We start from the raw sequence: 15,947 nt of genomic DNA, 5'->3' as shown, positions 1-15,947 counted from the left end.
AATAACACGTGTGTTCGGTTGGCAACAAGTCTCACTACCTTCTTACCTTTGTCAATCTTAGCTCAAGGTAGAGTCCACAGATATTAGTACTATTCTAAATCTAGTACTACTCGCTGTATTACCATTTCATGGTACTTTCAGCATGTTTCCAGATATTCTGTTATACAGAAAAACATTGCCAGATATTACCATGTGATGGCCCAACAGGACAGTTCTCACAGATAATTTAGTATCTTGTGGTTGCCCCTCAGTCAAAACTGGCTGATTTTGCATTAAGCCTCTTTTCCATGTACTTTTCACCTTATTTCAATTGCTCGGTGTCATGTCCAATTAACCCTTAGTGATTAATTCTTCATGATTGGATTTGAAGATATCATTTTTAATCCTACCACTACAATGTGTAAATCAACATTCTCAACTCATCTGTCTTACTTGCAAGACCCCTTGCATAAATGCCATCAGTTTTCCCATGCTCCCTTGTGCCATAACTTGACTGTATGACCGGACTGACTTGCTTTTTCCTCCATACGTGTCTGAGCATCACCCCTCACTATACCTCTGCTTGACATCCTATCCCCCTGTTGAAGTAGTGGGAAAAAAGGATGCAGACCATTCAATGGCCCTCTAATGACCAGTTCTGAGGAAGCATATTGACTGAAAATGTCAAATTCTTTTCTGATGTTATGGAACCAAACACTAATGGAAGGAGAGAGATCTGCTTCCCTCTTTAGTTGCTCCAGGATTGCCAACTCTGATTGTTCCTGTATTCCAGGAGTTTTTATTTCTTGCCCTTCTTCCTCCACACTTCCATAAATACACCACTAGTCACCTGATGCGTTTACTCTTCAGGATGTATTGCCATCCAAGAGCATTCATAATACAAATGTGCTGATATGGAAATTTGTGGAGTGATAAATAGAGAGGAGGATAGCCTTAGATTACAAGAGGATTTGTACAGGCTGGTCAGAAAGGTTGATTAATGGCAAATAGAATTCAATCCATGGAAGTATGAGGTGATGCTGTTGGACTGGAGAAACAAGAGCACACCAAGGATCAGAAGAACTGGTCCCTTAAGTTTGCAGACCAGTTGAATAAAGGGTTTAAGAAGGCAAATGCTTTATTAGCCATGGCAAAAAGTTTAAGAGCAGGGAGGTTATACTGGAACTGTATAAAATGTTGGTTAGGCCACAGATTAATTATTGTGTGCAGTTCTGGAATCCACATTCTAGGAGGATGTGATTGCCTTGGAGAGGGTGCACATTGATTTACCAGGATGTGGCCTGGGATAGAGAGTTTTAGTTATCAAGAGAGATTGGATAGACTGAGGTTGTTGTCCTAAGAGCAGAGGAGACTTTTGCGGGGGGTGAGGTGGGGGCGGGGGGGAAGACATGATTGAGATGTGTAAAATTTTACCAGCAACAGACAAGTGTGGATAGGAAGTAACGTTTCTCTTTGGTGGAGGGATCAAGGACCGGGGTATACATTTGACAGAATGGGTCAGAGGTTTGGAGGACACGTGAGGAAAACCTTATTCACCAGAGGGTGATAGGAATCTAGAACTCACAGCCTCTAAGAGTGGTAGAAGCAAAAACTTTCATAACATTTTTAAAAATATTTAGGCGTGCACTAGCTAAGCCAAGGCATACAAGGTTATGGCCTAAGTGCTGGACAATGAGATTAGAATAGTTTGGTGGGTTTTTGTTGACTGGAGTTGACTTAATGGACCAAGAGCCTTTTTCTGTGTAGACCTCTATATCTCCAGGTTGTTGATGACATGAATGGTTCTGACTGAATACTTTTCTTCCATCTCCAAACTAAGAAGTGAACATGTCCAACCGGACAATACCTTATTTGCCTTAATGACTTCTCCATTTGATTGCTTGTGGCATTGCCCTGAAGATTGACCCCAAATTCCTGGAGACTTTTCAGGTCAATCCTGGAGTGTTAGCTGTCCCATCCTTACCTGCTGACAGACTTTGTGATGCACTTCCTATCAAATCTCCAGCGTTCCGTGTGAGTTTAATTATTAAAGACGTGGAGCAGTGTTTACACTATTTCCACAGACGCTGACACATGACCATTGCACTCTCAGGGTTTGGGGGAGTGGGGACACGTGACCGCCGCCGGCCCAGCGCGATGATGTCACCGCGCAAACTGCGATGACGTCTGACGCACGCTTCGACGTCCGGAGCTAGAGTCGGGCCTAGTGCTTCAGGCTTTTTTCCGGGCAGTCGGGTCGGAGTCCGGTCCGTGGCTCAGGAGGGAGCTGGGGCGGGCGGCGTCTGAATCGATACTGAAGCCGAACCGGGAGCAGCCCTGATTTATTCCAGGGACGGCAGGGCCCGGAATTGGATGGTGATCCGGCTGCTTGAGTCGCTCGCCCTGGGGCCAGGGACCAGGGGCCAGGGCCGGGTTGACTGGGAGCGGGACTGGGCTCTCTCTGCGTCCGGGCTAGTGACTGGGATTCACTGTCAGAGAGGAGCCCGCCTTCCCCAGAGCAGTACATTTATACCTTTATCACATTCACTCCTCTCCCCCGCTCAAAGGAACATGCTCAATGTTGATGCTTCACTTATCCCGGACGAACAGTGTTAATGGGAGGTTAATATGAACCAGCAGGAAGGTATCACTGAGGCTGATCACCCCCCACTGACTTCAAGCCAATGTATGAATGGGGTTAGGATGGGTGATCAAGAACTGGAAAACGATGAAGACGGTGTGGAAAGTAGTCTAACCGAGGTCGATAAAGATGTTTCTCAGGAAAACCATGGCAGCTGGGATGCTAATGGAGAGAGCCTGGAGGAAGATTTTAATGGTGATGAGCACTGTGCGCTTTTAAACAAAGTTGTTACCGAGCAAGACAACTCCCTGGACACCATGCAACTAGAAAACACATTGAGTGAAGCAGGTGCTTCTGTGCACTTGTCAGACCTAACAACAGATTCTGAAAACAATTTGATTGGAATTGGTACGATAAGCTTAAGTTCAGAAATTGACAACATAGAGAAGACTTCAGCTCTTCAAGATAATGAGGATGATGATCACTGTCAGATCAAATTGCTTTTGAGTCAGTTACGCCGTTATGAGCAGGGCACAGGGACCTTAGGAAGCAAAGCAAAGCTGTCGGATGGTTACAGTTTAGAAAGTGGTGGCAAACTAACAATAGATACTGAAAGTGATTCATTGACCAATGATAACAGGCAATTATTTGACACAGTTAACCATCAGGATGTTTTAACTGAGATGAGTCATGAGCCTTTAATGTCTACTGAGAGACTTAGAAGACCTGTAATGAAAGACCTGCTTCATCAAGGCAATGAATTAACCCAAGTAAGCTATCCGGGCTCAAAGTTTGGTGTTATTGGCAATGTGATATGTAGTGATCAGTCTACAAATGCATTCAGTCACGCTCCTGAAAGAACTGTTGAAAACAACACAACCTCACGAGAAGTTTCCACTGGGAATCTGGTTGGTCAATCTGAGAAAAACACTGATGAAGTGCTCCAGCACCAACAGACTCTGGATTTATGTGCAAGCAGTGATGGGGCAAATGATGACTCAAGCTCTTTATATTGTGGACCATTATATAGGCTGAAGAAAGACTGGAAGAAAGAGGGAGAGGCATTGTCTTTGGCCATTAAAGAGTTAAAAGAAGAGGTTGAGAATATTAGCAAATCCTTTCTTCCTGAAGACGATGTTGAGCACACTGATGTGGCAAATCGAGGTGCTTGCCACACAGAAAGCAGTATCCATGAACATGATCGTCAGGTAAGGAAAAGCAGTCTGAAAAGACTATTACACAATGACATGCAAGTATATGAAATAGAAACAGAAGGCCATTTTGACCTTTGTGCTTGTTCTGTTGTTTGATAAAATCATGGCTGAGCTGTGTGTTTCAAGTTTCACCTTCCCATGTCCCCTGATAACCTTTGATTCCCTTGTCTAACAGGAATCTGTTTTTTTAAAAAAACACAATCACACCACTTCCATTGTCTTCTGTGCAGAGAATTCCAAAGTCATACAACTCTCAGGAAAAAGAAACTCCTCTGTGCTCAAAGGATGACCCCTAATTTTATGTATCCCTTAATTCTGGACTTATCCACAAAAGGAAACATCTTTTCTGCAGCTACCTTGTCCAGACCATTCAGGGGCACATATAGTTCAAGCAAGTCATCTCTCTTTTACACTCTGGTGGAAATAAACCAGATCTGTCTGACTTATCTTCTTAAGACGACCCACTGGTTCCATCTCATAAATCTCTTCTGACCTCCAATCTAATGCAACTCAGACTAAAGAAAAACAAGAAATAAGAACACAAACTGGGGCAAATGCTCTGCAGGGCTTGCAAAGTCTGTAGAGGGAAAAACAATGTTTCAAGTTTCAGCAGAATGCAACATAATGTATTCTAGCTTTGACTCAGGTAAAATAAATTGGGACAGCTACAGGTCATGATCTAAATGATTGTGGGTCCAATGATTGTGAACTATCAATAATCTAGGATTAAATTGGCAAGCTCTCTCTTCAGCCTGAGTGTAAGGTGCAGGAAATTGATTTCTCACTGGTGAGATATTGGTGCTTTCTCTGATTGGAGCTGAAATATGTCACTAGGATCATGTAGAAGTGGTTTTGCAACACAATGGACCCTGTGATGATGTGCATAACTAGGCTTGGCTCGCTGACCATCTGAACCTTATGGCCCTGAAAATGCTGGCCAGCCAGTGACACCCACATCCTATGAGTGAATAAAGAAAATAAATGACACTAGGGATAGCCTTAGTGTCTGTCTCAGGAAGCTCAAGATTTGTATTACAGTGAAGTGTAATTCAGTCTTGATGACTTTCTACAGTAACTCTTGGAGATTTCCTGTGGTGTTAATTACTGAGCGTGCTGGGTGCTGTATGACACGGTCCAGCTGAGTTGTACCCGTGATTTTCCAGATTAATTACTGACTAGTTAGATGAATGTTATTAAAGAAAAATCTGACAGTAGAAGCACCTAGCAAGAAAGTAGGGGAATTAAACAGTTGGTGCTGTAGGAATCCACAGTATTGCTTCTGTCCATTCAAATATTCCAACGTTAGATTTGTTTTGCTTTAATTCATTGGCAGTATCAGAGCCAATTTTGTACATGGTCCAGCAGTAAACCCTAAGCAAGCGAAGGCTACAAACTTCAACAAACACTGAAAATTTTTAGTAAGATATCTTTAAAGGTATGAATTTGCATTTCTGTACTAATAATCGTACGTTTGTGTCTAATATTTAAGACATCTTGTTCCTGGGGACATCTTGGGGCGGCTCAGTGGTTAGCACTGCTACCTCACAGCACCAGACATCTGGGTTTGATTCCAGCCTCGGGCGACCGTGTATGTGGAGTCTGTGTCTGTGTGGGTTTCCTCCTGGTGCTCCGGTTTCCTCCCACAATCAAAGGATGTGCAGGTTAGATGAATTGGCCATGCTAAATTGTGCAGCATCTTCAGGTATGTGTAGGTTGGATGCTTTGGTCAGGGGAAATGTAGAGTAAAAGGTGCAGGGAATGGGTCTGGGTGAGATACTGTTTGGAGGGTCGGTGTGGACTTGTTGGGCCAAATGGCCTGTTTCCACACTGTAGGGATTCTAATTCATATTTTTGAAAGCAATCAGGCATACAAGAATTTGATTTGATTTATTATTATCATATACCTAGATACACTGAAAAGTATTGTTTAGCGTGCTACCTAGACAAATTATATCTTATACCTACATCAGGGTAATAGAACAGAATGTAGAACATATTGTTACAGCTACAGATTAGGTGCAGAGAAATATCAACTAGAATATCATTAATAGTATTTACAGTGCAAACAGGCCAATGAGCAACACAGGTTTGTGCAGGTACATCTTACCTCCCTTTAACCTGGCCTATCACCATATCCTTCCATCACCTCATCTACATATCTAACCTTCTTTCAAACACGTCCATAATGTTTGCCCCATCTACGTGGAAGGGAGTGAAATAGTGACTGGACCTTGTACCCATTTGGTGCCCTGACTGATTGCGGCAGATTCCACTTAGACAGTTTATTTACCAGCAAACCAAGGATTCAGACAGAATATTCTATATGTTCAAACAGAAATAGTTAAACCACCTCAAACATTTTGAACAAATGTAATTGCTTTTACTTTGTTATTAAATGTCTTCATTTTTTAAATTACAGCCAAGGAAGAAATTTTCTTATCCTGCATTTAAAGAAGGTAATCTTCAAATATCTGTCTATATTCACTGTACAGTGAGTCAGGTTCGCCAAGAAAAAGGTGAGAAGTACATTGTTATGGCACCTGTTACAACCTCCGAACATCCCAAAGCACTCTACAACCAATGAGGAACCTTTGTTTTTGTAAGTGTTGATATTGTTGTAATGTAGCAAACACCACAGCAACTTTGTGCACAATAAGACCCTACAACGAGAGGATCTGTTTTAATACTGTTACTCAAGGGCTAGTTTGTACCCATGACAGTGGGAGAGCTCAACTATTGTTCTTCACTTAATGGCATAGGTAAACTGTTGTAGTCCTTTATCAAAGGAAAGAGATGCTGGCATTAGAGGCAGTTAAGGGAAGGTTCACCAGAGTAAATCATTAATTCAATAAGGGATTCAAGGGTTATGGGGATAAGGCAGGAAAATGGAGTTGAAGATTATCAGATCAGCTGTGATCTCATTGAATATCAGAGCAGATCTGATAGGTTGAGTGGCCTAGCTAGACCATAAGACATTAGAGCAGAAATCAGGCCATTCAGCCCATCATTCTGCCCTGTCAATAAGTCATGGCTGATATGTTTCTCAACCCCATCCTCCTGCCTTCTCCCCATAAGCTTTGATCCTCTTAACAATCAAGAACCTATCCATCTCTGTCTTAAATATATTTAAATTATCTGGTCTTCACAGCCTTCTGGGGCAATGAATTCCAAAGATTCACCATGCTCTGGCTGAAGAAGTTTCTGCTCATCTCTATTCTAAAGAGTCTTCCCTTTTCTCTAAGTCTGTGCCCTTAGGTCCTGGTCTCTCCTACCAATGGAAACATTTTCCCAAAGTCCACTCTGTCCAGGCCTTTCAGTATTCTGTAAGTTTCAATTTCATTCCCCTCATCGAGTATAGACCCAGAGTCCTCAAACGTTTCTCATATGTTAAGCCTTTCATTCCTGGGATCATTATTGTGAACCTCCTCTGGACCCATTACAGGGCCAGTACATCGTTCCTGAGATATGGGGCCCAAAATTGCTCTAAATATGGTCTGATCAGAGCCTTCTAAAGCCTCAGAAGTACATCCCTGCTTTTATTTTCTAGTCCTCTCAAAATAAATGCCAACATTGTAATTGCTTTACTAACTACTGATGCAACCTGCAAGTTAACCATCAGAGAATCCTGGATTAGGACTCCCAAGTCCCTCTGCATTTCTGAATTTTCTCCCTATTTAGAATGTAGCCTATTCCTGTCTTCGTCCTATTAGAGTGCATGGCCTCAAACTTTCCCATGTTGTATTCCACCTGCCATTTCTTTACCTACTCTCCTAACTTGTCTAAATCCTTCTGCAGTCTCCCCGCCTCCTCAATATTACCCTGTCACTCTACCTATCTTTGTATCATCTCTAAATGTATTCAGAATGACCTCCGTACTTTCATCTAGATCATTAATGTATAAAGTGAAAAGTTGTGGTCCTAACACTGACCTTTGTGGAACACCACTATTCACCAGCTACCATCCTGAGAAGGACCCTTGTATCCCCATTCTCTGCTTTGTGTCAGACAGCCAATCTTCTATCCATATTAGTAACATGCCTCTAACACCATGGGCTCTTATCTCCTTCAGCAGCCTCCTGGGCTGCACCTTGTCAAAGGCATTCTGGAAGTCTAAATAGGTAACATTCATTGGCTCTCCTTTGTGTAATCTGCTCATTATCTCCTCAAATAACTCTAGCAGATTTCAGGCATGACCTCCCCTTGAAGAAACCATGCTGACTTTGCCCTATTTTACCAATACACATCCAAGTATTCAGAAATCTCATCCTTCACAATGGACTCAAATCTTAATGACTAAGGTTAGTCCAATCGGCTGTAATTTCCTTTTGTTTGCCTTACTCCTTTTTTAAACAGGGGAGTTACATTTAGCAATTTTCCAGTCCTCTACCCCCTGACTTCAATGATTCCTGAAAGATCACCACTAATGCCTCCACTATCTCTTCAGGTATTCTCTTTCAGAACTCCGGCATGTAGTCCATCTGGTCCAGGTGATTTATCCATGTTCAGGCCTTTCAGTTTTTCTAGCACCTTCTCTTTCACGATGGCCACCATACTCACCTCTGTCCCCCAACTTTCTTGAATTTTTAGGATGTTATTTGTGTTCCACCCTGAAGACTGACACAAGGTACTTGTTCAGTTCCTCCACCATTTCTTTGTTCCCCATTACTACTACTTCAGAGTCATTTTCCAGTGGCCCAGCATCCACATTTGTCTCTCTTTTGCCCTTTAATATTTCTAAAGAGACTCTTGCTATCTTCTTTAATATTACTGGCTAGCTTACCCTCATATTTAATCTTCTTCCTTATTTCTTTCTTTGATGTCCTCTGTTGGTCTTGTTAGGCTTCCCAATCCCCTGGCTTCCCACTGCCCTTTGCTATATTATATTATTTCTCTTTTGCTTATATGCCATCCCTGACTTCCCTTGTTAGCCATGGTTGCCTCATCTTCTCTTCAGCATGCTTCCTTTTCCTAGGGATGAATTTTTGCTATTTCTCCTGAATTACTCCCAAAAACTCCTGCCATTGCTGTTCCGTTGTCTTTCCTGCCATGCTCCTCTCCCAGTCAATTTTTGGTCAGCTCCTTCCTCATGCCACTATAGTTGCCTTTACTCAACTGTAATACCGTTACGGGGGAACGTGGAGGGGGTCAAGAGTGTGGTGCTGGAAAAGTATAGCAGGTCAGGCAGCATCCAAGGAGCAGGAGAATTAATGTTTCGGGCAAGAGCCCTTCATCAGGAGGGCCGTTACATCGATGATACCATTACATCTGATTTCAGCTTCTCTTTCTCAAATTGCAGGGTAAATTCTATCATATTATGGTCACTGCCTCCTGAGGGTTCCTTCACCTTAATTTCAATTATCAGGTTTGCCTCATTGCACAACATTAAATCCAGAATTGTATGGTCCCTAGTGGGCTCCTCCATAATCTGCTCTGAAAAGCCATATCCTAGACATTTCACAAATTCCTTGTGATCTACTACCAACTTGATTTTCCCAGTCTGTCTGCATATTGAAATCCCCCATGATGACTGTAACCTTGCCTTTCTTACTCACCTTTTCTATCTCTTGGTGTATCTTGTTGCTCATATCCTGACTACTGTTTGGAGGGTTGAACGCAACTCCCATTATGTTTTTCTCACCTTTGTGGGCCCCCAATTTTACCCATGCAGGTTCTACATCATCTGACCCTACATTGTTTTTTTTTCCCATTGATTTAATTTCATTTCTCACTATTTCTGCTGCTACATCTTATGGATTCTGATATGAGGGAGCATACCTAGTTTCTAGATTACTAGATTACTTACAGTGTGGAAACAGGCCCTTCGGCCCAACAAGTCCACACCTACCTGCCGAAGCGCAACCCACCCAGACCCATTCCCCTACATTTACCCCTTCACTTAACACAACAGGCAATTTACCATGGCCAATTCACCTAACCTGCACATTTTTGGACTGTGAGAGGAAATTGGAGTACCCGGAGTAAACCCATCCAGACACGGGAGAATGTGCAAACTCCACACAGACAGTCGCCTGAGGCAGGAATTGAACCTGGTCTCTGGCGCTGTGAGGCAGCAGTGCTGACCACTGTGCCACCGTGCCACCCTAACAGGTTAACAGTGATGTTCACTGGATCAACCATGAATTGTTTGTCCAAAGAAGTAGCAAATCTAATCAGAGAAGATGTCAAATTCTTGGTCAATAATAATTTAGGTGATTTCCACAGACTTCCACAATTTGTCGTAGCAACTCCTGGGTTTAAGAGGGAGGAGATGGAAGTTAGATTTCCTGCTTCTAATCATTATTTACCAATTCCTCCTGGAAAGTATGTTTGTGTTGATTTCAATTGAAGACTATTACATGTTTGGTTGTAATGGATTTTAAGATCAGGAAGTCAAGCGCCGTTTATTGCGTTGTTACATTTAAGCGTATTCACAAGGGCAGGTCATAGAGGACATCTGGTATCTACATAATCCATACCTTGTGTCTTCGGGATGGAGAGATGAATGATTTAAAATGTAATAAGGTGTAACGGTGCTATTGTTCTTTATCCCCATAAAGTGTCAGGACCCTGTGATTCTGAGGATCTCCTTGATGGAATCATATTTGCAGCGAGTTACCTTGGATCAACTCAGCTCTTCTCTGACAAAAATCCATCAACGAGTGTTCGCATGTCACAAGCACAGGAAGCAGTGGGGAGGATAAAGGTACTTGTGAAAAGTCGTCTAATTAATATTTCTTTTGAGCGTGTTTTTAAATGTCAGCAGCTTGCATTGTAATATACTATTCATTTGAAGCTAGAGCAGCATTCTTCTGCTGCTGCTGCTGCTGCTGCTGCTGCTGTGTTCATTGTGATATCGGTCAGACAGACCAAGAGGTTGCTGGTGGTTTGGTACTTAACCTGTACTTTTAACTGACCTTGGATGTAATACAATAAGTCCTCCCTTAACGTTGACTCATTTACTGTTGTTCTGCTGTAATATCATTAATAAAGTAGTGGTCAATTTCCCTACTTAATGTTACAAGTTTCACTTCTAATTTTGGTGGGCCTCCCGCTTAAATAATGTCTACCCCCCCAGAGTTTCCACTCCCTCTTCTGGAGTCCCTCATTTTCCCTGCAATTCACCCCAACACCCTCAAAAAGAACAAACTCCTGTTTCCACCATCCATTCCCTTTTTTTTGAAGTCCCCAGTGTCTAATGTGTCCATTGGGGACGACAGTTCCTCTCTGTGTGGTTCCCTGACCTAATGCTTCCTCCTATCCTTTCTACTAATCCCTCCTCCTATCCTTTCTACTAATCCCTCTTCATCATGAGTCCTATTCCTGCCCTTTGTTCTTACCTTTAAATTTCCCAAAAGCTTTGCCACCATCTCTTCAGCTGATTCTCCTCTTCTGGCTCCCATTTTGAAGTCTTGGGTAGAAGCTAGTCACTGCAGTAGTTCTGGGAATTCAGTCCTGCCTGCACCAACAAACTCCTGCCACTTGATGGAGCTTTATCAATCTAAAGCTACTCTAGCTAAACTGTAATGTTAACTTATTAAGCATAAAAACATACCTTGAATAAGGTATATGCATATCTTCTTTACTTTGAAATTTTTTTAAATGTAAAAGTTATTTTGTGTAGGCATTGGGAATGAGCAGCATTTAAACTTACAATGTTTTAGGCTTACTATGTTTAAAATTACTGTTCTCAACTGAAAAATCTTAACAGGCCTAATTATACAGTATTTCTTTGAAATTGAGTGTTTTGTTTCATCAGTCATTTCAGCTTGGAATGCGCAGTATTACACATGTATGGTACGATATTTGAACTTATATGTGTGTTTCTTCTGTGCAAGAAATGTTGAAAGTATCCGATCTTCATTTTTCGTATTTTTCCTTGGGGAGCCTAGGTTTCACTTAACAGTCTCAATTTTCAGGGAGACACCCACAACATTAAGTGAGGACTCGCTGCACTACAGCTGCCCTCAGTGTCCCTGGGTAGGGAGAAAACGTAAAAGAAATCAGGTTCCCAGATTCCTTCTGCTGTTCCCTGCTTGCAAAACATTATATGATAATCAAGGGTGCCATTTGTTTTTTTTTGTAATGTCTCTCAGTCGTACGCATTGTCAAAATTAACTATGAAATGTTGTGAGGTGCTCCTTTTAGCTGCAAACTTCAATGAAGCAGAGCAATTCGTAACAGGAAATATTGGGCATACAGATGAAATAACTATCTTTGTTTGTTCATCAGGCACCAGAAGGAGAGTCACAGCCAATGACTGCAGTGGATCTGTTTATATCAACACAGCGAATTAAAGTATTAAATGCAGAAACACAGGTAACAGAAGGATTAGCTATTTAATAATATACCTAGGGTATATGATATACTTTTTTCAGCTTCTCCTATTTTACTTTTGGCCATCACAATGCTAGTTGATCACTTTACTCATCTCATCTATCTGTCATCTATTTCTCATTCAACTCTATCGTTTAAAAATCTCCTGTTGCTGCATTTAGTCTTGGTTGTTTCTTTATTTCTGGCAGTCCCACTTCAATCAGTCACATCACCACATTTCCTCTTTCACTCCATCAATATTTAAATTGCTGTTTAACTACAATTAACTACTTGATTTGATATTTCCACAATCTTCAGTGAATACCTAATGTGCTGGTTCCTGATATTGTTTCTTATCATTACTCCATTGATCTTAGCATCCACATCTCATTAGTATCCAGTTGTTGTCAATCTCTACTTGATGTTTCACTGTGTAACAACACCAGTCTCAATACTGTCTTGTGGATTGTTCCTTTCAGTTTCGGCGATAATTTTCTATTATAAAACACTCTACTGTACTTTTTTCGATTACTCCCCTACAAGAGCAGTTAATTAACAGTTGTTAATTTCCATTTCCTGCCACCGTTGATCCCAGATACTTGAAATTACACAGTTTCTCCAAATCTTCATCCATAATCTCTCTATACCTTTTCTATGGTCCTCTCTCCTAGCCTCAAATTGATGGTCCATAAGTTGGGTCTTTGGTTTCTGGTCATCATACATCGACAACAGGGCTCAACTCCAGTGGTGAGGTGAGATGAGCGTGACTGTCCTTGCAAAAAGGCAACATTTGATCAAGAATGGCATCAAGCAGCCCAAGTAAAACTTGAGTCAATGGAAATTGAAAGAAAACTGACTGCTGGTTGGAGTCATGTTTAGAACAAAGAATGATGGTTCTGGTCAATCATTCTTCTTCCTGGATAATGCTGAAGTGGTTCCTCAGGTAGTGTCTTAAGTCAACCTGCTTCAGTCACTCCATCAGGGAGCTACCTTCCATCCTAAGAAGTTGGAGTGTTCAACATGCAACATCAGTCAACACTTTAGTTATTAAAGGAGCCAGCAAGTCCTAGTTAGGTCGATAAATTGCAAAAAAAGATATTCATGCCATGTAAGAGCCGGGCAGTGACCTTCTCCAACAAGAGAAAATCTAACCATCCCCTTCTTGATCGCTGGTAGTACTGATATCGCAGAATCCTCCTCTATCGATATTGTCTGGGTTATTATTAAGTAGAAACTGAACTGGACCATCCACCAATATCATTTATTGTATCAGTTGCTCCCGATGCGGTCTCTTCTACATTGGGGAGACTGGACGCCTCCTAGCAGAGCACTTTAGGGAACATCTCTGGGGCACCCGCACCAATCAACCACACCGGCCCGTGGCCCAAAATTTCAACTTCCCCCTCCCACTCTGCTGAGGACATGGAGGTCCTCCTTCACCGCCACTCCCTCACCACCAGATGCCTGAAGGAAGAACGCCTCATCTTCCGCCTCAGAACACTTCAACCCCAGGGCATCAATGTGGACTTCAACAGTTTCCTCATTTCCCCTTCCCCCCACCTCACCCCAGTTCCAAACTTCCAGCTCAGCACTGTCCCCATGACTTGTCCTACCTGCCAATCTTCTTTTCCACCTATCCACTCCTCCACCCCCGACCTATTACCTTCATCCCACCCCCCACTCACCTATTGTACTCTATGCTAATTTCTCCCCACCCCCACCCTCCTCTCATTTATCCCTCCACCCTTCAGGCTCTCTGCCTGTATTCCTGATGAAGGGCTTTTGCCCGAAACATCGATTTTACTGCTCCTCAGATGCTGCCTGAACTGCTGTGCTTTTCCAGCACCACTCTAATATAGGATCCTGACTTGGAAATATATCACCATTCCTTCACTGTTATGGGTCATAGTGCTGACACTGCCTTCCTAACAGCACAGTGTGTGCGCCCTAGCATTCAGGAAGGCAGCTGACCACATCTAAAGCAGCATAAATAAATGCTGGCCTAGCCAGTGCTATCCAAATCTCCCAAACAAATAAAACAAAACATATCTTCTAGTGCTTTTCATTAATTCTCTAGCTAGACGGATATGTGCCAAATGCTGGCAAATGGGACTAGGTCAGACTGGGATGTGTGATCAGCACAGATGAGTTGGATTGAAGGGTCTGTTTACGTGCTCTATGACTCTATTTACTCAAGAGAAGACAGCTGCAGTTTTGTTTGGTATCCCAACTGAAAGATTGCACTTCTGATTGTGCACAGAAATAAAGTCTACCTTATGTCGTGCAGTGCAAAAATATCTCATCGCCCCCACCCCCACCCCCACCACACACACACACAGGAAAGAAATCAGTAATTATTTAACAAATTCTTTGTCTAATCAATCTCAGTGATAGAGTTGAACAGCCCTATCTTTAAATGAAAGCCATTTACTCTATATAACAATATATTGCGGGCCTGTGTCTTTAGTTTGTCACAAATCAAATCCCTGTTACTGTAGGAAGCCCTGATGGATCACCCTCTACAGACCATTTCGTACATTGCAGATATTGGAACTACAATAGTTTTCATGGCTCGTCGACGAATGCCACGTAAATCACCAGACCAGGAGACCAGGAACTCGCCTGCTGGAAAGCGAGATTACAAGATGATATGCCATGTCTTTGAATCAGAAGATGTGAGTAGCATGTGTTATTTTGTTATAGCATAGATCTTTAAACAATGGTCCCTGGACGAGAGGGGATCTTGCAGTTTGACTCGGGGGAATCTTGAATTTATTGGCTTAGCAGTGTTTGATTTATGTTACTTTATTTTTTTTAATCTAGTGTAAGTGCTGATTTTCTTTGATTAAAACAAGGTAAGTGTTCCAAGTATACCTTGGGAGTGTGTTGGTTTTGAAAGTAGTTAGCACAAAAAACTGATGAATTTGTTCCAAAAGTCTTGTAAAGAACCTGAATGCAAATATGTTTGACCACCTCCCATTTTATGATCCATTTGTATCTGTTGCAAAATTAACTGAAGACCCAACATATCCTTCTGAAGCAAAACTTAGTTTCTGCCTTCGCTTGCAGGCATCACTTATCGCACAAGCGATAGGCCAAGCTTTCACTGTGGCCTACCAGCAGTTTCTGAATGCTAATGGTATCAACCCTGCGGATCTGAGTCCTAATGAATACAATGATTTACTTGACACCGAATTTTACAATGGGGATCTTGTACATTTTTCCAAGTCAGAGAACTCCAAAGAGGTGAGCATCTGATATGGAGGTGAAGTGAGTAAAATTATAGTTAGAGCTGTTTCAATATTAAGAGTTTAAGAATATCTGGGGATGTTAATTTTCATTTGTTTAAAAAAAAACTGTTGGGAGGAGACTGGACAGTGCTTTTTACTACTGGGTGTTACCAAAAGCATCTTAATGATTCGGGTTGCCAGTTTTTCTCCACATCAGTCGTAGAGGCACTGGCTTTTGATTATTTATTCATCTACAATGTAGATGACTTTCCACCACTTGCTGAAATGATGTTTGTGAGCAATACAGTCTTCTGCTGAGTGGCATGTTGCAGCCAAAACTGACCATTCTTTTCTTGCATTAACTACTACCAAGGGTCACCATGTGGTGATCAGGAATAAATTCTCAGGTTGATCATTCCCTCAATCTAAATCTATAATTTCTGAGATGCTAAGGCAGTTAGTGATTTTCCTAATGAAATTGACTGTTGGCACAGACGAGGATTATGTCTGAAGACCACTTTGTCTTTGACTTTCAGTGTAGGCAGTATTGAATTGATGTTATTCTTTGAACATAGTTTTAAGCAGGCATTGTATGCCCTGATGAATTTAGTAAAGAGGGCAGGGCAACAA

At 42.0% G+C, this 15,947-nt stretch overlaps 1 protein-coding gene across 2 annotated transcripts in view; it reads left to right on the top strand.

Annotated features, from left to right (window-relative positions):
- Positions 1–2,172: 2,172 nt before the first annotated feature.
- Positions 2,173–15,947, top strand: part of LOC140494575 (amyloid-beta A4 precursor protein-binding family A member 1) — a 30,749-nt gene continuing 16,974 nt past the window's right edge. The window contains exons 1-6 of one of the 2 annotated variants that reach the window (XM_072593907.1): positions 2,173–3,768; positions 6,194–6,230; positions 10,332–10,477; positions 12,004–12,090; positions 14,586–14,762; positions 15,157–15,333. In XM_072593907.1, coding sequence (XP_072450008.1) covers positions 2,608–3,768; positions 6,194–6,230; positions 10,332–10,477; positions 12,004–12,090; positions 14,586–14,762; positions 15,157–15,333 — 1,785 coding nt within the window. In that variant the 5' untranslated portion in view covers positions 2,173–2,607. The remainder of the gene's footprint in view (positions 3,769–6,193; positions 6,231–10,331; positions 10,478–12,003; positions 12,091–14,585; positions 14,763–15,156; positions 15,334–15,947) is intronic. The other variant, XM_072593906.1, reaches the window with a different exon arrangement.

This window comes from Chiloscyllium punctatum, chromosome 24 (assembly GCF_047496795.1).
Source record: "Chiloscyllium punctatum isolate Juve2018m chromosome 24, sChiPun1.3, whole genome shotgun sequence".
Lineage (NCBI taxonomy): Eukaryota > Metazoa > Chordata > Chondrichthyes > Orectolobiformes > Hemiscylliidae > Chiloscyllium > Chiloscyllium punctatum.
This window is presented reverse-complemented; position numbering and strand designations above follow the sequence as displayed.